Genomic DNA, 22,854 nt, shown 5'->3' on the forward strand with positions numbered 1-22,854 from the left:
GTCAGAGATTAGCTGGTCACTAGCAACTGGAAGTATTGTACCAGTGCTGAGGAGACAGCTGGCAGCTTTGCCTTTTGATCATTTTGTGTTTCACTGACAATCTGGGTGTAAAACTACAAGAATAAAAGCACAGTTTCTTCATTGGTGTATTTATACCCATGTAGATTCCTGCAGTGGGCAGCAATGGTTAAAGTAAACGATCTAACCAATATAACACCATATATAAACCAGGAAACTGTCAACAGCTGGAATACTCCCTGATTGAAAACTGTTCAATGTTCAGTTTCGGTTCAGCCCAGCTGCAGTCGATCCTTGCCCCTGTTCTACAATGAAGGTCAACTGACCTCACTAAGAAGAAAACACATAAAACTGCTGTCTCGTCTTTCTGTAAGTTTCAGTTGGGGCTGATCCCGAGCCCCTCTGGCAGTCCTGCCGTTGTTCTGCTGTAGTCTCTCCTGACGTCACATGGTTATTTGAAGAGGGTCCGTGGCTCCTGGTCAGGTTTCCCACAGGCCCGAGGCTCAGCACATCTCCCCGACCCCCCGGGAGGCCGAGGTCACGCATGAGAGAAGGGGAATGAAAAGGGCCACTCCTCTGATTTATGACCCGACGCAGCCATAGGATACCTCCAGCTCCGGGATGGTTTTTGTTACGGAGGTGGAGGTACACCAAAGCAGATTCCCCCAGCACCTCCTGCCAACGTTGGTTTAAGATTTCAGCCATTTAGAGGGGGAAGCTCAGCATTCAGAGTCGAAAGGGGCACTAGCTGAAATTGCCTTGTGGTGTGTCCGGACAATAAGCAGGTACAACACAGTTATCTTTTTTCTGTTGACCAATTCTCTGGTTGGTTTGCGTTCCCAGATGTTAGCCAGCTGTTGGATTTTGGAACACCGTCACATAACTGATACGACTGCTGCTGTTTTGGATCATTCCAGTCATTCTTTGGACTCACCCAAGAGGATTTTATTTTAGTCTCTCAGTCGTGAGTCTGCGTCTATCAAATCAGGCTGTGGGGTCAGGTTCTGGTGCCCTCTTCCACTCTTGATTCATAACCACCTCTCAAGTTCCAAAACGACATACTAGGGCGACCATTTAAAAGTTCAAACTGTGCAAAATCAACACGCTTATTTGTTCGGTTTCATTTGAACTCAACACATAGCTTTATGCTGAACTTTGTCCTAGCGTTGGTGTTGTTACAACAAGACAGTTGAATTTCACAATCAACAATAGCATGGTTTTCTTCATTCTTTTGCTGACAGACATGAATCAAACGAGGACTTTTTGAAAAAGGCTTTAACTTAAAGGCATATTATGAAGATCTTAGTGTTAAGTTTCGCCCTTACTCACAGCATCACATACGGTAGCGAAAGTGAAAACCAACCCTAGATTCTCTCTTTTTTTTTTACCTCTTGACGTTTCACCTTGTTATGTTTTGCGCATTGTGGGAACTTTTTTCATGAATGCGTAATTGCATTTAAATTACATTAAAAAAAAATAATATATATACTCACATACATTTCATTCACACTTAATAACAGTAAAATAATCAGAAAATAAGTAAATGCATACAGAGGGCACATTCTCTGCAGATACAGACTTCTAGTGTGACATAAATGATGATTGAGAGGGAGTAATCCTGCCCAATATACCTTTAACAAAGAAGAAAAATAATGTTGCATACTTAATTTGCACCATTCTTATATATTTTTTTTACTACACACCAACAAATGGGAGCTCTCGTCCTCACCATTAACTTCATGTCCAGACCACCACTGCTTCCACAACGTCCCCATGCTTGTAGCATTTTAATGTATTTAGCACATCACTAATTAAACTGTGCCTTGGTAACAGCTGCTAATTGGCATATCGTGTTTTATTCTTGTACCGGCAGATCATACAGACCTTTGTGCTAGTTTTGTGTGTTCAGCCTTTCTCTCCCTGAGTCATGAACCCAGCTTCTCTCAAGCGTAGACATCCACAGTCTGCTGAAGCTGCTGACGCAGAAGAACTAGGCCAGATTTGACACACTTCACAACCCATGCCAACCCTGACACACATTACGGCTTCTCAGAGCGCAGAGGAAAACTACAAACGCATCACAGTTTGAGGCCACTTGGAAAAAAAGTGATAGTATTTGACCGGAGATGTTGACAAACAGCTGGACTGGAGGTTTTTAGCCCAGAAGAAGCTCATGTTATGTCTGCCTCTGCATCGTGACACTAAAAAGGTCTTGTTGTGACAGTTGCCAGAAGCGTTCAAGACACAGTGAGTTTCAAACTCCAGGTAAGAAGGGAATCCCATTTTCATTCGTTGCCCTAGGAATACGTCTTGTATACTTTGTGGGAGTAAGGAAACAAAATGTCCGTTTCAAAAAAAGTTTTAAGAGATGCTTTATTAAAAGCAAAAAGTAAAACTCCAAACCAGTTTGTGAAATCAAAATTGGGTCAGAACTTTGCTGGACAGGATTTATTTGCTGGTGGGCAAAAGTGTAAAGCCTAGTTTATGGTTCTCCGTCAGGTCGACGGCGTACCTACGCCGTCGACGCAGACCCCTACGCCGTAGCCTGACGCGCACCTCCAAAAAATCTAAAGCAGGAGGTCTTTGGACCCCCTGTGGTGATTGTTTTATGTGGAAAACCACATCAGCAGCATCAAAGCCTGGAGTGGTGGTGGATCCCTGCCAGTTCATCATCCACTTTGCAAACCAAGCATTTTCTGCAAGCATGCCAAAATTATTTAACAGGTACAACATTTGAAATTTGCCACAAAAAGACACAACCCTGTAATAATACAATCTGAATTGTCCTCTATGCTACCAGCTACTGTCTGTTTGTTTCCAGGCAGATTGCGTAAGAAAGGCCAAACCCAAAACATGACCATATGTTTTAACCTTGTCCTATGAACCCAAAACAGGATGTCACAGCAGGACCTCCGGTCAGAGTAACTGCCATAGACACAGGCACTAGGAGGGCTATTGTTTTCTTCTGCTTTGGGAAAGACACAAAGAGGGAAAGGGATGTGTGGTTAAGGGATGGAGAAATTGGATGTGTGCATATTTGTGTGTGTTACACTGAAGTGTTACTGTAAGAGACTGAAGGAAGTCTGAAGAAATAAACCAAGACGCAACATTTTGTTAAGTGTCTACAAAACAGAGCCCTTTGTGAATTTGAAGTCTCTCTTAAAGCTGGAAAGTCAACTTCCGACAATACCTTGTAACTGCTCCATGTACAGAGAATAATGGAACAACTCACAGACGGACTGCATACATTGTCATTTTATTGTGACATATTGAGACATTTTGTATTTCACATATGCAATACTTGCATGTAATAATAAAGCTCATTATGATAGCAGTTTTGACATGTTGGGAAGTTAAGTTTTCTTAGCTAACCGGCGGCTGTGGCTACATATTTATCCTACAGACATGAGAGTGGTATCAATCTTGTCTCGCAGCTATAAAGCGTTTTAAGAATGAACCTAGAGTCAGCAATTAGCCTAGCTTAGCAATACTGGAAATCGCTAGCCTGGCTCCCCAATGTATACATATCTGCCTTTCGGCACCTCTAAAACTCAATAATTAACACAATATCGCTTGTTTGATTTATCTGTACACAAATAGGAATCTAATTCGGATAAGTTACGTGTTTTATTTTTGACTGGGAATTACATGCTGTAGCTATTTCTTGGTGAACAGAGGCAGCACTGGAAGGTGAGCTGTTTCCCCTACTTCCAGTCTTTAGGCTAAGCTAAGCTAAGCTAATTGCCTACAGCTCTAGCTCAACACTTGACGGACAGATGTGAGAATGGCATTGATCTTCTAATGTAACTGACAGCAGGAGAGTGATTATGCATAATTCCCAACATTTTGGAATACAAATAAATAAATAAATCAAAGGCTACGAGCAATTTCCTGACAATAAATGGACCAACAAAAAAAAGTGTCACCTGATAATTTCACTTTAGGATTAAAGCTCTGAGATGGGAGACCTGTATGCATGAAATATAAAAAAAAACATTCTCTTTCCCCTTTAGCTCTGAAAACATTGTGAACTGGAGCGTGCAGAAACAAAAGCTGAGTCAGCAGGTCTAGGAAGGAGAGAAGACACAAAGACAGAGTGTCAGGAAGACTCTGTAGACAGGGTGGAGAGTCGGATCTCAGACGGCATAGACATAGAACCAGGCCACACAGAGGCCTTCTTGTCTATAAACACAACCTGTTGCAACTCACTCAAGAGCATGCAGGGAATGCTAAAAGGATTAGCGCGTAGCCACTTGAGATAATGTGAAAAATGAGACGCGATGTGGTGGAGGGAGGCCACAAGGAGTCAAGGACGAGACAGCGTCACAACACTGACTCAGTCAGCCATAAGATTAAAAAACATCAGTCACCGCTTTTTCTTCTTTTCTTTCTTAAATTGACCGCTGTAATTTCATGTAATATACATTAATTATTTCTTAAATATTCACAGGATTGTTGAAGTATCATTTATGCATGGGCAATTTTTGTTATAATCACCCCAAAACACAAGGAAGACCACAAATAAATGACCCTCACACACTTATTTCATTATTTGTGTTTATTTGCTGTGTACATCATACACAAACCTCTTTGGAATAAAAACTAAATCTCTCATATATAACAAATAAAAAAAGAGATTCAGAATGTCATGGAGCCACTTTGTAAACATGCAACCAAATGGTTTTAAACAGGGAGATATAAAAACAAAACATAAATCAAGGTTGAAGGGCTTTCAGGAGTGTGCCACACTGATGACGAATACAGAAAATAAATCATATCAAAGCTGCGAGTATTGTTATTGTGTCCATTTATCACATGCACAAATAAATCGTGCCCTTGTGTTCAGTATCTCTCACCTCAGAACGCCTCTCAGTCTAACCTCTGCATACCTCGGCAGTCCTATAGTTCATATTTCAGTGGCATCCTTTCATGGAGATAAAGTGAAAATCACTGAAGGATGGATGAAGTGAGGTAGGATCTGTGGTTATCAGAGAAAGGAGGCTTCAGTCTCCCCTGCTTGTTCTGATGGGAAACAGCTGACTCAGTCAGCTGGGAAGGTTAAACATCTGTAAAGTGACTGACGGTAAAAGTGACACCCTAAACACATTTCGCTGTAAAGGGTTTGACAACTTGAGCTCTTTTACTTTTGAAGGTGAATATATACTTTTCTTGAAATTGTATTCATTTTTTAAACTTCTTTTGTGACTTTTGTGACACGTATTTGCTTGTAAATGTTTTTCTCTGACAGGAATCTTCCCCTGTTGCTTATCTTGCAACCAGATAGGTTACACAGCTATGAGCACTGACCACGCATGAAGCATTCACTGTGGTAATCAATGACTGTGTCACAAGTGATTATTGGACAGTGTTTATACTGTGTAAGAATCAAACCCTTCTTGGGGTTTAGAAAATGAGATGAAAATAATGAAAATGACTGGCCAGGCATGGCTCCTTGGCTTCCACGAAGCAGACTCGGCTCAGTGTTTAACGTTATATGAGATGAATCTCCGTAAAGAGTCCAAGCCATATGTCTATCTTTCATTTCCTCTCTGTCCAGTTCAGTGCATTAACAACCCCACAGGGGCGCCTCGCATGTTTGTTCCAACGCCTGCGTTAAAGGAGTAAAAAAAATAATACACATACTAAACTGGGACAGATCCGAATGAGGTACTCATGGTTCACTTCACAACTAACAGTTTTCCAGTTTAGAAAAAAAAACATAGCTTAGTGGTTTTCCATTTCAACTTAGTCATTAAGGGAAAGTGTTGGTGGACACAAACTGTGCGTGTGTCACGACGAACAAACACTCATGTGCCTTGGAGAGGGTCACAGAGACTGATTTCAGATCAGTTCGGCCAGTAACTGAAAAGAAGCTCCAAATGGAGAGGACAACAACGTCTACTCCGCACACACACACGCGCACACACACACACACACACACACGCGCACACACACACACGCACTAAAACATTATGCTGGGGAAATGGTTCCATTCATCAGTAAGGTCTGTCTAAATACCCACACAATAGATCTATAAATACAATATATATATATTTGAAAGAGAATAACGAGAAGTAGTTGTTGTCCTCTCATTTGAAGAAACTGTCTCTTTGGCGCAAGACAAGAAGTAACCGTGTGCCATGGAGTGCTAACCCTACGTGCAGTGATGAGCATCTGAAATTCGTTTGACATTGAAAGAGAAATCATATTTTGCTGCTTTGACTTGCATTGCTGCTCAAAAAATAGAAAACAAAGGATTTCTTCCGTCCACAATGCATTGTGGCAATTCTGCTAGCTAATCACAGTTTATACTGTTGCTTTGGATGATTCAATGCTCGTACAAAGGATGAAGGTGATATCCGAAAAAGAAACCAGCAAACTCTCTGCACTCAACGGCACATGGTTCCCTGTCCCGAGATTAAACAGTAGACTCTTTGGGTCCCTCTCGAGCAGCGTTCTTACACCCGTAAAGCCACTTGATGACGCGAGCGTTCCTCTCAATGATCGACACACCAGTGGGAGGCTGCTCGGCCAACTCCTCCTGAAACAGCCCGTCTCCCGAGTGCTGGGAGAACTCGCTGGGCTCCGAGCAGCCGTCCCCGCCGACACTGCGGAGGGCCAATGAGAGTGTGTCTATGGAGCTGGCACCCGAGAGGAAGTTTGTGCGACCCAGACGTTCGATCATGTCCACGTCCAGCCCGCAGAAGTCAAAGAAATGCTCCTGCTCCGATAACGCTACCGAGCAGCGCAGAAACAGGTCCGACTTGGAGCGCCGCAATTCCCCAAACTGCCTCCTGGACCCTGGTGGGGGCGACGCTCGCTTCCACGGGTCATTCTCGTCATCATGCTTACTTGAGTGTTTGCCATTGGTGATACCGTCGCCGGTACCATTTGTAAATCCGTTTTTAGTCCTTTCAAGCGTACAGCTAAGCCCAGGGCTGGGGATGGACCCTGGGCTGCGTTCTGGATCCGTCTTACTGGACCTCCTGCTTCCTGGTCCTCCATCCGTAGTGTCTTTCTCATTGGTCCAAGACATGCGGCACTCTCCATCCCGTGATGGCGCTTTCTCTTCACCGATCACCATCTTCTGGATTCTGCCTTCACTTCCGCTTCCCTTCTCCCTCATGGAGCCCTGGAAGAGGCGGCGGACAAAACTGTAACCCTTTACATCCGTGTTATTGTTCTCTCCAACTGCTGCATCGTTGGGACTCTTACACTCTTTCTTCTGTCTGTAGATGACGAGGGAGTCCGGCCGCAACATGCGCTTGCCTGTGCTTCTCCTGAGAACAGGGGCACTGTGCGGCGCCACCAAGGCGTTGATGCCAGAAGTCCTGGGGTTGGGAGGCAGTGCACTGTTCGCATTGCTCCTGTTATGCGCCTCAACGTCCACAGAGGTCCGTCTGTTCTCCTTCCTGGAGTCATCATTTTCATTCTCATCTCTTGAGGTGAGCGAGCCAGAGAGTGTCGAGAAGGGGGTGTTGGACGAGCGGCGCGGGGGAAGACGAGGCGTCAGGCTCCCGGGGATGGATATAGCTCGGCGGGGCTGCGGTGGTGGGGTAGCACATGGCGCCATTACAGGCTCCTGTTTGGTGTTGATCACCTGCTGGCTCTTAACATATTTGGCTTTGTCCGCCTCAAGCCTCTCCACGGCGCTGATTGAGCGGCCGTAGCCTCCGCCGTCTATCTGTCTGCGCAGGTAGTCTGGACCCTTGTTGAGGAGCCTCAGAGGAGAGGGGGATCCAGCTGGCGTTAATGGCTTCATGTTGATTCACTGAGCTGGGAAAGACATCAAAACTGCAGCCCTCAAATTACCGACAGCCCCTGGTGTCCCCCAGAAAGCAGTTTGGAACGAAACCGGCTCTCTTTCCGGTTCAAGCGGCTCTTGAATCTTCTTTGAGGAGTATTAGATAGGTAGCAATTCAGGAGACCACAGAGTCCAAGTTTGTTGAAACTTTTTCTATAGATAGCTCGTAGTCTCTTTGTTGGGCAATGTAAGCGCCCAGACAAATTGATATCTCTATCCAGTATTTACACAGGCATTTGGATAGGCAGGCAGGGCACAGGGAAGTCCTTTTTTTGTCAGCCGAGAGCCCTCCCAAATGAGACGCTCCCTGCCCACACCGCAGCAGAAATAGCAGGCAGGGTGCACTTTGAAAGAGTTGCTTTTTCCTCCCCCACTTTTTCTTCTTCTCTCCTTCTCTCTCCCAACAACACCCTTCACTGTTGATCTTTTCAGTGACGGCTGCCTGGAGAAACTAGATATAATGGCCTCAAATATTTGCTTTGTGCAGGTTGTCTGAGGGACGCCGGGTCAAGACTTTTATTGTTCGGCGCCCGTCGTGGTTGAGGTGACCTGAGGGTGGCCGGCACCGAGGCACTTGGTTCGTTGATGGACAGATGGGGCAGATGCAGATCTCGTCCTTGTCCTCACCTCACCTGCGGGGACTCCTGGGAGACACAGAGAGAGAAAGAGTGGGTTTTAGTTGGAAGTGTTATTCTCATGGGCAAAGCCACAGAAACAAGATGGCAGGAAGAACGGTGGTCCCTAAAGCTCAGCTCAGATTCTGCTTATTTAAAGCTGAAGGGAGTTGCTTGTCTGGAGCTGACTGCAATGCAGAGCGGACATGTGTAAGCATTAGATGACCTTACATATTAAATATTATAAGCATACTAGAATTTGAAACTTTCTTAGTCAATGAGAACACATGTATGGGTTGAACTACAGGCGACATTAACATGTTGCAGCTGAACCAGAAACATTGTAGAAGTGAGACAAAATGTGATTTTCCTTTGTCATGGAATGTGATATAAGCATAGATATCACATATATGAATTAACAAACACATGTGGGTAATGTTTCCTATGTATGTATTACTTCAACTTTTGTCTGGTTTGGATCTGGCCTCCTGCAGTAGAGTAAGTGTGATATCTGTTGTCCAGACGTTCTTGCAACATCCTGTAAGTGTTGGATGAAAGATGAATGGATGCAACAATGTCTGTTGTCCATGCGCATGATGTGTTTTCTGCTCAGGAAGTACTGAATTGTTATTTTCTTTCTGGACAGATTGGGCCAAGACAAATTGCAGCAAGTACAACATCCTTTAGTTTGGATCACTGAGAAAAACTGGCAGGCAGAGATTTTATTTTGACATCAATGTTGTGTATATATATATTTTTTTGTTTGTTCTCCCTATATCAAAGCACTGCTACAAGCACCAATTCTGCTCTCTGCCACCGGCACTACATGAACATACAAGGACATGTGACGGAAGGAAAATAAAATAACCATCTTTTGACAGATCAGTGTAGCTGACGGCTTTAAAGTTTCAAACAAACAGCTCCACTGAAAACGAGACTGAAGTTGTTCTCATTTAAACAGCTTTAATTAAACCAATACACTTCTGAGGCAATAACTCTTTCACATTCACAGCTTGTTCTTCAAATTAACAAGCCACTAAAAAAGTTACGCGATGCTTTAAACTGAACATAGATAAGGCATGACGTTTCATATCTTTTAAGTTTTCGTACTATGTGAGTATTTGTGAGGGGGGAGGAGGCTGCACGTGTCTATAAGAGAATAGGATCGTCCCGAGGAGTATTTATAGCATGAAAACAACCCAGCACACTTATCATGTGTCTATGTATATATGTGCATGTATGTGCATGTGGTCATGGGTATATTTGTGTATCTGCTCTAGTTTAGCACCTGAGCTTATAAACTGTGTGTGTGTGTGTGTGTGTGTGTGTGTGTGTGTGTGTGTGTGTGTGTGTGTGTGTGTGTGTGTGTGTGTGTGTGTGTGTGTGTGTGTGAGTGAGTGAGTGAGCCTTTTTCTCATTCTGAACCTTTTTCATGTCGACAAAAAAAAGAAGAAGCTTGCCGCTTGCGGAACAGGAAGATAAAGAACTTGCCTCCTCAACTTTAAGCTGTTATACACCCAAAAGCACAAGTGGGGCCTGTTTTTAATTCACTTCCCTTCAAAATGTATGAAGAGTCCATCTGGAGAGATGAATGTTGTGTTTCTGTGCTAGACGACAGAAGGGTGTTGTGCTTATTGTTCAGTCAGGTGTGCCCAGTGTTATCACATTTGAACTTTTCCTTCACATGGCGTAAAACAATGAACAACCTTCTTTGGCAGGAAAAAGGATCCATGTCTCGTCATTAAAGACAGACCGTATGACCGAGCTGATAGTGTCAAACACAAGCAAACACTTAACCCTTGGTTTCCTGTCTTGTATTTAGAAAGCATTTTCTAAATTTGTGAGATCGTAAAAAATAATAGTGTGACAAAACGACATGCAAAATGGGCCATGAGCTACGAAGCTTAGGACAACGTTAGAAACCAAACTCAGACCTGTATATCAGCCAATTACCAGCAGTTTGTCTATGGACATTCATTTATTAAATAATTTAATTTTAGATTATTTCATTTGGCTTACAAGTAGCTAGAATTAAAGAAATATATATTTCACCAGGCAATTCCTAAAATTGGCCACACCTTTCTTCAGGGTTCAGTTTAACTTTTAGTACGACTGTATAGTCTATTACTACTGAACACTTAACTACTATTGATACATTAGAAGGTGACATTTCACGCTCACGTAACTCTACCTGGTTCAGTCTGCTCACCCCTCTCCCAGGACCCCAAGCCTGTCAGATGGCATGCCACTATAAATTCACAGAGGAAGGGGGAGGCGTGGGGGAGGGGGCAACAGCCAACTAGTTGTTGTTTTTTCCAGATGTCGGGCTGTCAGAGCTCGGGAAAGTCAGCCATTGTTGAGGTAGAGTTCCGGGAAAAATGTCTAGCAACAGGTGTGGAAGGAAAATAAAGGGCATGACACAAGTAAAAAGGGTAGAAAATGAGGAGGAAGTGGGAATAGAGGTTACGGTGCGTTGCTGGGGTTTGGGTATTTATTAGACACCTTTCTTCCGGAACAATCTGTTCCCCATCTGTGCTCAAAATGGAGCCTAAACATAAGTAATTAATCCTGACGGTAGCTTTCCATTAAAGGGGGCGGGGTTAAAGCATGCAACATGATATCAATACAGCGACTGTTAATCCCTCCTGACCCAACACTCATCCAGAAATCCACAAGAATGGGAACAATATATTTCCAGCTCCTAATGTTTTCCCTCGGCTCTACTCTTAACGATAGTGTGCATTCATTGAATCTGACATTACGAGCTTGAAGGAAACCAGCCACTTTCAGAGGTTATCTCTTGCTCCGAGTGCTATCGCGGACATCATATGACTAAATCTGAGTCGGCTGTTCGGGACACGATGTCTTCACCAGAAACACTGCTGAATAGAGACGACTGGATGAGTACGCCTTCTCAACAGAAATCAATAAGATGCTCAAACAAAAACGGAACATCAGTGAGAAGAAATGTGCGTAATGAAAAGGTTACGTTTGACAAAAGACACACAGACGCACACACACACACACACACACACACACACACACACACACACACACACACACACACACACACACACACACACACCAATGACTCAACTGGGATTTGCTGGAGAACAATAGTCACCATTAGCTCCATTGACCATAATGAGCCAGATTAGTACCCGGCACCTACTCTTGTGAACTCAAGGTTTGCAAAATCTTTCTCGTGACCGTAAATTAGGTGCGTGACCTCCTTTGCTTCTCACTGTAGGTTGTCATTAACCTCTAAACCCTTTTCATCTCTATAGTGAACAACCCCCCTTCTCCCACACCTTCTCCTTCCTAATGCTACCTAGCATTGTGTCTTTCATTCCCGCTGAACTCTCCTGCTCTCCTTCCCACTCTTCATCTCTCCACGCATCCTGTAGGGCATCCTCATCCTCTCATTTCCCTCCCTACTCCCTCGCCCTCTTCCTGTCTCGATCCTGCTCTATTTACTGTGCGCGCCCTGCATCTGAGTGCAAGCTTCAAAAGCTTTTGCCAAAACAAGATGTTTTATTTATGAGAATTGATTTTTAATTTTTTCCCCCATATTGACACCGTTAGTTAAGTCAAATGTTCATATGGAGCAGTAACAGAGGGGTTGCAAGAGGAATCTGAATTCCTTACAAAATAGAAAAAACATGTATTTTCTGAAGTCTTTGCTTATTTCTTTTTGAGAAATGCTGGAGAGTTGTACCTCTTCTGGACCCTGAAGGGAAAAATACCATTTTATTAAATCAACCTGTGACGGGGGGCCTGGAGCAGGCATTGCTGGCCTATAAAGGGTCAAAGACCAAAGGGTTTGTGCAGAGTCCTCTGGAAACATCCTCTGTCATCCACATAAAAATCTATTTTTACATTTTTACCAGCTTTTTATCGCTAGTTTCAATACACAACTGGTGTGGGCGCTATGCCGTCAATAGTTTTCTTCTCTTTTCCCTCTATAGCTGTAAATTCAGCAAATATACTAATTTAACAGCTACAAAGACAAGTTGGGCAAATGTCTGCCTGATTTGTCGACTGGAAACCAGAAGGTTTCAGATGCTGTTCAACAATTCAATAAGCACTCTGGTCCATTGCAACTAAATATGTATTCCACAGCTCTATGTGAGTCTTATAAGAGGTAGCTTTCGCTCAGCCTCTGGCTACTCAGTACATATTACAACATGACCAGGAGGATAGTTACTGTTCACCTAAGTGGATGAACATACAAGGAAACAAATGAAATCTCTGTAAAAATGTCAACCGCCTCATTCTAAAAGTGATTGATGGGGCGTGCGGTCAGTGCAAACGATAACAACAGAATTCAAAACATTCACCGACTCCAGGATGATCAACTCAGCACGTTAAATGAGCAACCGCTCTCATACACCTTCCATCCCTCTGTTCTTTAATAAAACTCCCCTCTGTCGGTCTGTCTGCCCTCTATCTTCCTTTCCTGCCTCCCCCGTGTCCTCCCTGTGAAGCGGATGGCCCAGCCTGCAGGGGAGGCTTAGCCGGGCGGCCCCATGCAGCTAAAGAGGAACCAGATGTTTTGTGTCATGCTACATCAAGACGCTCGGCAGCCCTGACAGAGACCTGTCATGTCAATTTTCCATTTAATCAACAGCATTGTTTGGATTACTTTCATTTGACCGCTTCAGAACACAAAGCAGGTTATGTTTACGTTTTGCTATCAATTTTACTGTCACATACACATATTTGACGGTAAAAAATAACTTTCAAAAAGCCCCAGAAAGAACTAAAGACCCCAACAAATCCAGGAAGTGGTTGTTTACCCCACAGAAGAATAACTTCAGGGCTCGCTGGGCATATCCAAAGACAAACCATCTGGCCTCGGATCAGAAGGTTAAAGGAAGTTTCCGTGTGAATTATGCATTCAGTGAGGTAAACACGAGATAAGAGGTTAATAGATTCACATGGACCACCTTTGAAGCTCTCGGGAACGAATGCAGCACACTTACCTGTCAGATTAATCCTCGGACAGATGAGAGGCATCTGCCGCCGTCAAGGAACCAACTGGCCATCTCTAATGTCTTTCCAACCTCCTCTGTCATTTGCTTTATACTAACATCTGGCACCACTCTTCAGGATGACACAGACTAACGATCATCACCAGCCAACACTACAGACCTCAAGAAGTCTGTTATAGGGCAGGACAAAGAAAAGGAGGCGTCTTCTATTATCCATACCGGTCTTTCTCTGCATTATAAATGGACCAACAACAATAGTCCTCCTCCAGGTCTACAGATAAGTCTTGACCTGGTTGCTCTGCCTCATTAGTCATGAAGGGAAAGGGACAAATAACAACATGGTGACAGTAAAATGTAAGAGATGGAGCCACGTGACAGACACTGTCCCCTCATAGACAAAGCCCGGCAGCCAGTTGTAAATCCTGTCACTATTGTGAGGCCTTGAGTGCCATTAGCCGCTTGATCTACGGTTAGAGGCTACCTTGGAGATGGCTTGGCCACCTGGGACGACTTAAGGCACCCCCGACCTAAATAGGCCTCCTCCCAAATAGTAAAATGGACAAGATGGGCTCTTAACTCACTGCTGCAGCTCTTTTGTCATTCAAAGCAAATCATCGCAGAGACAGCTGAGCTCTGGAGCAACAAACCAAAGAGGCCTGTGCAGACTTTAAGATGACAGGGATAAGATACGTGCCATGCTGGGTGCATACACAAGACCACGTCAATATTAGTTAAAGATGGCACTCAAGCGTGAAAACACAGAAGTCTGTGAAAGGAAGTCGCTCACGATAACCAAAAACCTTTCAAATGAGCAGCTAATTAGCCACTGAACTACATAAGTCGAGCCAATTGGCTAAGCTGGCTAATTATTAGCTAAGAAGCTTATTAGCTTGTTTAAAAAAAAAACTAAAAAACTAAAAACTAACTTTAGCCTGGGTGTTAAAACTAAATTTTAAAAAGTGAAAACAGAAGTTTACAAAAAGCAGAATTCACATTATACTCAAGTAACTTAGACAACATAACTTTTAGCTTGTAAAATAGATAATTTTTAGCCAACTGGCATGTCAGCCACCTAATAATCAGAAGAAGAAAAAAGATAACCTGTGATATGTATTCTTTTTAATATTATAGACGACATTATGATTTGCCAAAACACCGGCTTAATCGATAGCAAAAATAATGGTTAGTGGCTGAATCCAACTTATCTGAGGTAATAATTCAAACAATGAGATTTCAATGACTGCTTTAACGCGTGACTACCTGTAACAGCCGTTATACTGTAAGTGGGGTCTTTACCAGAACTGTTACGCCCATGCAGTGCTAACACAGATAACGTCTGCTCAGATAACGTGTTCACATTATTCTTACTTTTATCAACAGACTGTCCAAGTTCCTTTTTCCTCTTGGCTCAAGAGTGCTGGTGCTGGTGCTGTTGATAATTAAACAGCTCTGACCTATAAAGTTTTATGAGTCACTAAGTGTTTACTTTTTCAGCTACAGTTTTTTAAAGCAAACATAACTCTTCTCAAGCTTTGCCTTTGAATGTCTGGCCAACATGTGACTCGAAATTGTACCTTGAATTCAGTTTTAGATGATGAGAAAATAATGAGAGACTATCATTAGAATCAAATTAAAATTTTAGCCCAAATTGCGTTAATTAGTTTATCAAGAAAATATTTGTCAGATTAATAATTGTAGCTCTATGTGGTGTATTAGTCAGGAAATTACCTCTTTTTTTACATCAGTTTCTTTCGAAATTGATGTATCAAAAGCCTTTTAAGTCACATGACCTGCTGTTCCAGCCGTGGCCACTGGGTCTAAATCTTTATTTAATGCCGGCAAAGTGTGCAGTGTTTCATCTGGATGTTTGTGTGGGAGAAGACGGTAAGAGAGAGTTTGAATACCAAGTGTCCAGATCTGGGCTCCATCAAGTCGACGTCCCAGCTCTGGACCGCATTGTTTTGTAAATTATGACCACCGCTGCGGCTCCCTTCACATGTTAGCCTGGCTTATGTGAGCCGAGGTGACCTACTGTGTGTGTGAAGCACAGCCCTGGACTGGGAATGCACTTTGCAACTCAGGGTAACACAGATCTCTCCTTAAAAAGCCTGTCCCGAGGCTGTTTATACATGGACAGAATTCTGGGCACATCCCTCAATCTCCCAGAGTCTTAAATTATGAAGGCCTGCTCCCACACTGTGCACCCTCATTAAGCTCTCAGCTGGGGAGACTACTCTGAAAGACAGCACTGTCTGGCCAGCTGCCAGATGTTTTATTTCACCAAGTCGGCACATTTTTCACTCTGCCAGGCATATGTCCGCTCCAACAAAGTGATGAAAGACGCTTCAGTGGATGGTAGCCGTCAGACCCGCAAAGAGCAACTAAAATGTCAAAACATGGTAAGTGGTGTTAAATCCTACACCTGCAGTTGAGCAGTGCAACCTTGCCACGATGAAAAGCCTCACAACACTGTGATGCGAGAGGTTGCCGTACTCGGAGAGGTGAGCTCAGTGAAGAACTCAGCGACCAACAAGACAATTAGTGTAACGTCTGTGTAACCCCACCCACCTCACACACCAGGTTGCCAAAAAGGACATTCACACAACATTTGCAGAGTTATTCCAAACACGTGTTGCTGATGCTAGCAGTAAAAAGGTTAGCGCCGACTTGTGAGGACTCGTGAAAGGGATTGTTTGGGGTTGGTTAGAGCTTGAAGCGGCTCCTGCTGTGCTGTGTCCCCAAATACTGGGTCGTCTGTGACTGTAGTGTCAACCTCACCCCCCCCTGTGTGTGTAGGGGGGGGGGGGGGGGGGGGCACACACACACACACACACACACACACACACTCTCCACCACTTAAAATGTGCCAGCATCGATTGGCTTTCTGCACAGCTGAACACTGTTTGATCAGGTTCATTTGGTTCAACTCCTGTTGAGAAAATGCTCCACAAACACTTCTTATTCATGTACTACTTATTGGATAAACATCAACCAATCTTGTTTTTTTAAAGGCACAACATTTAATTTGCTAGCTAGCTTTAAAGTAAGGTAAACAGCCCCTGAAACGTGGCTTCAAAGCTTCAGTATTTGTCTGGAACTGCAATACTGACGAAATAATTAAGACTCATTAACATTAACAGGTGCAGGCTTGGTCAAATTGAATTGACAGTTCTGAAATCTTTAGTAAACAACCCCCTAACTCCCACTTTGAGTCAGCTTTTGCTGAAACCTGATTGGTGCAGAAACAGAAATAAGGGACATCTTTTTCAAAGAGAGTCCTGTCCCCTTCATACCAGAGAGAGAATCACATGCAGAAACCTCTCACGTAAAATATCAAATCATTGGCCAAAATAGTTTACTTTCATGCCCCATCACTCCTAAAAAGCTGATTCAGAAAAGGTTTTTAGGGCCCCACATCCAACATTAATCTATGATAACTTTCCCAAAAACAAAACCTCAAACAAGTATAACCACTTGTCGACAACAAGAACAAAATAACAGAAAATTCTTCTGTTTTTCCTCGCTGCCATCTACGCTTAGCTGTTAACCTCCCCTGAACCTGCCAGCTGTCCTCTCTCATTACCGATCGAGCGACCTGCTTCTCGGCAAACAGCCCCCCGAGTGCCGCGGAGAGAGACCCCCGCCGTTCGTCGCTTCTCCTCGTCCTCCTCCCTTGCCTCCCTCGCCCCCTGTCAGAATCAGAAAACATCTGGAGGAGCCGGAAGAGTTTTGTGGGGGCTGCGTCGACGGTCCCGCTCCCGTGTCGGAGGGACCGTCCGGGCCTGTGTCATCTTCCTCGCGGTTGAGCGGACACAGCGCGGCACGGCTGAGTGTGATGGGATGTGGCAGCGCTACAGAGGCGCTCCGGTCGGACTGTGAACAATTACGGGGATGTGAGAGCAGCGGAGAGAAGGGCTGCCCTCACAGCTGTCTCCCGCACACAGGGGACTGTTGGGAGATGGAGATCTGTCAGATCATGTCCCATGATTTCATTGCCCACAATGAATTATGGATCGAGTTATGAGCCCCACAGAGCTGCGAGGTGACGTGAGAGCAGACTTAAGGCCTGCTGGGAATGACAAAACTTATTATGGTAATGATCAAATCAGCTCCAGAGTTGGATACAAACATTTGGTGCAAATCTTAATTTCTGCCAGCAAGCTGGAGAAGCGTACTCAAAGACATGTCTCGAGAGCGCGGCATCCAAAATCTTTCAAGAGCTAAGCCAACAAGTGGAGGTTTCACTCAAAAAAAGCTCCATCTATTATGAAAAATATGTCTCATCAAATTATCACTTCAGTGAACATGATTCCACACTCGGTTGTTTACAAAACAGGAGAAATACGAGCTTGGTACCTCGAGCAGATGGTAGGCTTTACTTCTCCTTCTCAACCAGCCATACTTTATCAGAGTGGGTATCACTTATCACAGGGTACCTGCCTGAATGAGTGGATTTGCTGCTGGATGTAACTGAGAACTGTGACTTTTTCAAACAGTTCCTCCTGAATACCGTCAGCGAGGAAGTTCCCAGAGACAGACTCAACCAGGGCCCAAACAAGGAGCAATAAAGCTAAATTATAAGTCTGGTGTCTTGTGTGTGTGTTTGTGTTTGAAGTCTCACACTGTTGTGAACCTCAAATCTCTAAAACCAGCTGCTGTTCAGCAACACACACACACACACACACACACACACACACACACACACACACACACACACACACACTCTCTCTAACGTAGCCAGGGGGAAGATGATGTCATAAGCAGGGCCCGTTTTTCGCCTTTAATTAGAAACTCAAGCTTCCCGCCGTAACTTGGGGGTCTTTTTCGTGTAACCATGCAACAAAACGGGGATTAAACAGAACAAAATGTTTGACATCTCTCTTAAAATGTGACGCGTTCAAGACAGGAAAGCAAAGCCATGCCTTGAACCCGACTGTGGTACAGTTAAACTGCGAGTGATAAGAAACACATGAGTGGCCCATTGTGAACTAAAACCATGAAATATTGCGGCTTCCGCTAGTCCTCCGCAGTCGGCGCTGATGTGGCTCGAACCGATCAGATTATACACTCGTAGAGTCTCAAAAAAACATTTTTGTTTTCAGGGGAGAAAATTGTAAAATGAGAGACGAAGTGGAATCCTTGTGTGCTATTATGTCCCATAAGATATTTCCGTCTTTGACCTGCTAGATCAGGGATCAACGGCATGGTGGCCTCCTGAGCTTCTGTTTAGACGCCTCCGGTGTGGTGAGCGTATGGATATCCATGAGTACGTTTGGTGTCCTCAAAAGTCATGAAGTCAGCATAATTCTCAAGGCTTTCTAAAGCGTGGCCCCACCAACACCATCCTCATCAATATCACCGCTGGTGCTACGAGCCAAGCATTTCATTTAGTCCTGTTAATGATGTCGGGCCTCCTGTCAGCACCGCAGACGGAGACTGCAGCGATCAGCCCCGCGCTCTCTGCTCTCTAACGGCAGGAAGTATTCTCCTCCGCTCCGCTGGGATCAGCATCAAACACAGACGCAGCCGTGTTACAGCTGGAAAATTAGCGCACAGCCACATGGAGCGCAGGAGAAAAAAAGCAAAGGGCCGTTTGCGATTGCTCCACACAGCCATTTTGCAGGTTGGAGAATTCTGTCGGAGAGAGATTGTTTGTTTCCTGCATTTAAACACGCGCAACATGTTAGACGTTGGTGTTTATGATCTGTGACTCATTGTAGCTCTCAGATTGGTGGGTTTAAACTTTCAAGAAAAAACAAAGTTGAATCATGGAAAGGTAGGGAGATAATGGACCTGAATCTGCCTACTACAAAATGATTATACCTCATGCATAACAAGTGCTTTGAGGGAGATCAGACCCAAAACTATGAGGACAGCAGCTTATATAAGTTTATCTCTTAGTCATAGAATTTAAAGATCGCCCCACCCCCTCTGGAAAGTAACAGCAAAAGCCTCATAACTGCACCATCACGCCCATGATTTGCATCAAAAAGCATGAATTAAACCAGCACACGGGCCAAACCAACGGGTGCTCACCTATGAAATTTCAGGGTGTTTACAGGACATGTGTGGTCTGTTTAGTCTGGCTCCAAGTTGTTTATGCTCCTGACCCCACAGCCAGCAAGCCATTGCATGAAACACATCAGCAGAGAGTTAGGGGGAGGGATAGAGGCGGGTCAAGGTGGAGTTGACCCCGAGGGCACTCAATTGTCTCGAAGTCTCGAGACAATTAAAGGGGAAAGTCTTCACAGTCTTTTGGGGTTTTAGAGTGGCACATTGCATAACGACCCCCTCAAGTCCCCAACTTTACTATTGTTCTTTTGTGAGCTCTCAGGTGACACCGTCTTTCGACTTTGTGATGTTTTTATTCGTACGACCGACTGCAAAACACGAGACATGAGTATGTCACAAATGAACTGATTGGTAGGAAAATGCTTGATTTAAGTTTTGGCATTACGAAATCTCGCTCCCCTGATTGGACGTCTGGATGCCAGTGCCGTTCCCCTGATTTCATCCAGATGTAAATATTTGTGTGTGGAGCAGAGTTAAGATGGGATCAACCTGCCGCCCCGGGTTATCTGCCATAATAAGAGCTCAGCGGCCCGTCATCCCTTTATTACCATGCAACTATTACTGACTGCTGCTGGACTTCAAGGCTGAGTTCAACCAAGGAGCTCACATATACGTTCACATGGCAGATGATGAATTGCTGAATTTCACTATTTCACTAAAAAAATATATAATAATCCATCCATAAACCTGGTTTATTGTTTATGGATCATCCAGCTACAACAAGGTCTGACATCCATCACTTTAATACTGCCAAGCAGAATTTGCCTTATAGAACATCAGCCATAAACACATCATAAACATATCAGGCATAACCCTTGAGAAGACAACTGAAAGTAATCCTGTAGTAAACTTTAAAAGGACAGTACTATTTCGTGGGTGGTATATCCAATTTAGGATTTGACTAGTACTATACCAAGTAGCCTACAGTGAAGCCTCCAGTGAGGGCAACACTCAGTGCCACAGCACTATAAGGTCATTTTAGTCCCCGCTCCAGCTGTTCACATTCGCACATGGTTCATTCAATGCGCGATCAATCCGTGCCAATCTTTCGCTCGCGTAAAAGTGTAAAATAGGGCTGCCGGCACAGTCACAGAGATCACAGATCCGATGAATCAATTCCTACCCGAATCCACTCGGATCGGTCCCCGGGAAAACTTCCCAAGTGTGCATATCTCGACTCCTCCGTCCGCTAATATCGGGGACCTTTAAAACATCGCTTACCTTTTCGCTTAGTTTATCCGCTCGTTCAGGTTCAGGCTCAAGGTCCTCTCTCTCTCTCTCTCTCTCTCTCTCTCTCTCTCTCTCTCTCTCTCTCTCTCTCTCTCTCTCTCTGAGGCAGACGGGCTCTGCGCTCTGCGGGGACTGCTGGCACACTGACGACCGCCGCTCGGCAGCAGGCGATAAAGAGGGAGTCCCTACGGAGGAGGAGGAAGAGGAGGGGGTTGGGCAGGTATGAGGCTGTTGCGTGTAAACTGACTCCTGTCCAGCATGTAGGGAGCCGAGTGTGTGTGTGTGTGTGTGTGTGTGTGTGTGTGTGTGTGTGTGTGTGTGTGGGTGTGTGTGTGTGGGTGGGGTGGGGGGGGTTTAAATATACCATCACGATAAGTAATTTGGCTTCATAGACATTATTATTGGTGGAAGTTTAATCAAATCAAGTTGCATAATGCTTATCTTGAAATATATGGTTGAAGTAGCTGAGGTAGTAGTTATTTCTAAAATATCTATACTTTCCCACTTAAAGCCAGGATTGGTAATCTTCTTAAACAACTTTTTTTTGGGGGGTGGATATTCTTGTTGAAATTCTCACGGCACCGAATGCAATGTAATGTTCTGCTCATGAAACTTTCTTACGAATTTCTTGCTCATTTCGCCAGTTTTGGAGCTGATGCTGCTTGCTGCTTTCATTGGAAAAGAGATGGCACTACTGGACTGTTTTTTTTGCATTTTTTTAATCTCATATTCTCTTGCTTCATTTATCGAGATTACCAACCCTGCCTTTAAAAAGTTATTAATGTGTTGTAGGTCATATAAGCAGTAAGAATTGAACAAATCCATGAATTGTACATCATTTAATTCATAAGAAATACTTTTTAACTTTTATATTAGTAGCGCTACTTGTGTTTTACACTTGCTTTTGCATTCTTCTTATAGCCTATACCGTCGTCGTCAAGGCCCTACCACTTATATTTTTGGAAAGAACTGGAGAACACCTGAAGCAAAATCTGTTTATTAACAACGTATTAACTTTAAGTCTTTATAAAGTATGGGGTGGGGGGAAGCCGACCAAAAGTGTACTGACACTGAAACATGCACATTACTAAGAGTCGACAACCGTATTCTAGCAGCTTTGCTTGGCTGTGAGCTAAATGCTAATGTAAGCATGCTAAATGCTGACATGCTAACAGTTAGCAGGTATGTTTACCATGTTCACTATACAATAGCTTGGTGTATTAACATTGGAACTTAATTGCAAATCTGCACCAAACACAAAGTGTAACTTTTACAGATGTTTGGTTAAAAAACAAAATATAACATTTTCGAAATAATTAAATGCCCACTAAGTAGTTTGAAAATAGCTTAATTCATGCTGACTGATTGAACTAGCTTACTTGTTAATGTATGTCAATCCAGCATTCAGTTGATTGATTGATTGATTGATTGTGCTTTAATCAGGATTGTTCTCCTGTTGTTGATTAACGACCTAACAGTGCACTCACACTCCCACATTATCTCAGCGGACTTTTAGCTTTTAATAGCCTGACAATTACCAGATGATCTGAGCAGCTTCATCCCCTTTTATGTTGTCAACAGTCACATGTGATGCATTTCGATTAAAATAATACCAGAATATGTTCCTTATGCGGGAAAGCATTCCATTCACAAGATGTATTTCAATGTATTTTTTTCATTTATGGTCCTCTGCCACCTTTTTGAGTGAAACATATTTGTCAATTAGCTGTGGGCAATAATTGATGAGGTAACAATATGCTGTTTCCCTCAATGCGTGATTCAAATCAAAGAATAAAAAAGCAAACTTTGCAGCGATGTGTTGCTCATTCCCAGCGACCAGTCCTCTCTCCTGTTCTGTGTTTTTTCTGCTCACCCTTCTCCCTTCACCCCCCTTTGTCATAAAACACAGCTCACCAGCTCGTAGAGGTCGGGAGAGAGGGAGAAGAGAGTGAAAGAGAGATAAAGGAGTGATCCGCGCATTTCACACACACCTGTTTCTCATTCTCAAGCTCATCACTCTTGACAGGGTCGACAGGCGATTGAGGAAGCTCGGCGCACGCAGATCCACTGAGTAATATTTTACAGAGAATATAAACACGCTTCGAAACAGAGCCGTGCTCGG

At 43.8% G+C, this 22,854-nt stretch overlaps 1 protein-coding gene across 1 annotated transcript; it reads right to left on the reverse strand.

Moving 5' to 3' along the window:
• Positions 1-6,436: 6,436 nt before the first annotated feature.
• fam110d (family with sequence similarity 110 member D) lies at positions 6,437-7,780 on the reverse strand (the record flags this gene model as incomplete). Its single annotated transcript, XM_079227743.1, has 1 exon — positions 6,437-7,780. One exon carries the CDS (start codon positions 7,778-7,780, stop codon positions 6,437-6,439), a length of 1,344 nt encoding a protein of 447 aa, XP_079083869.1.
• Between the last annotated feature and the right edge of the window lie 15,074 nt (positions 7,781-22,854).

The sequence above is a fragment of the Taurulus bubalis genome (assembly GCF_910589615.1).
Source record: "Taurulus bubalis genome assembly, chromosome: 12".
Taxonomy (NCBI): domain Eukaryota; kingdom Metazoa; phylum Chordata; class Actinopteri; order Perciformes; family Cottidae; genus Taurulus; species Taurulus bubalis.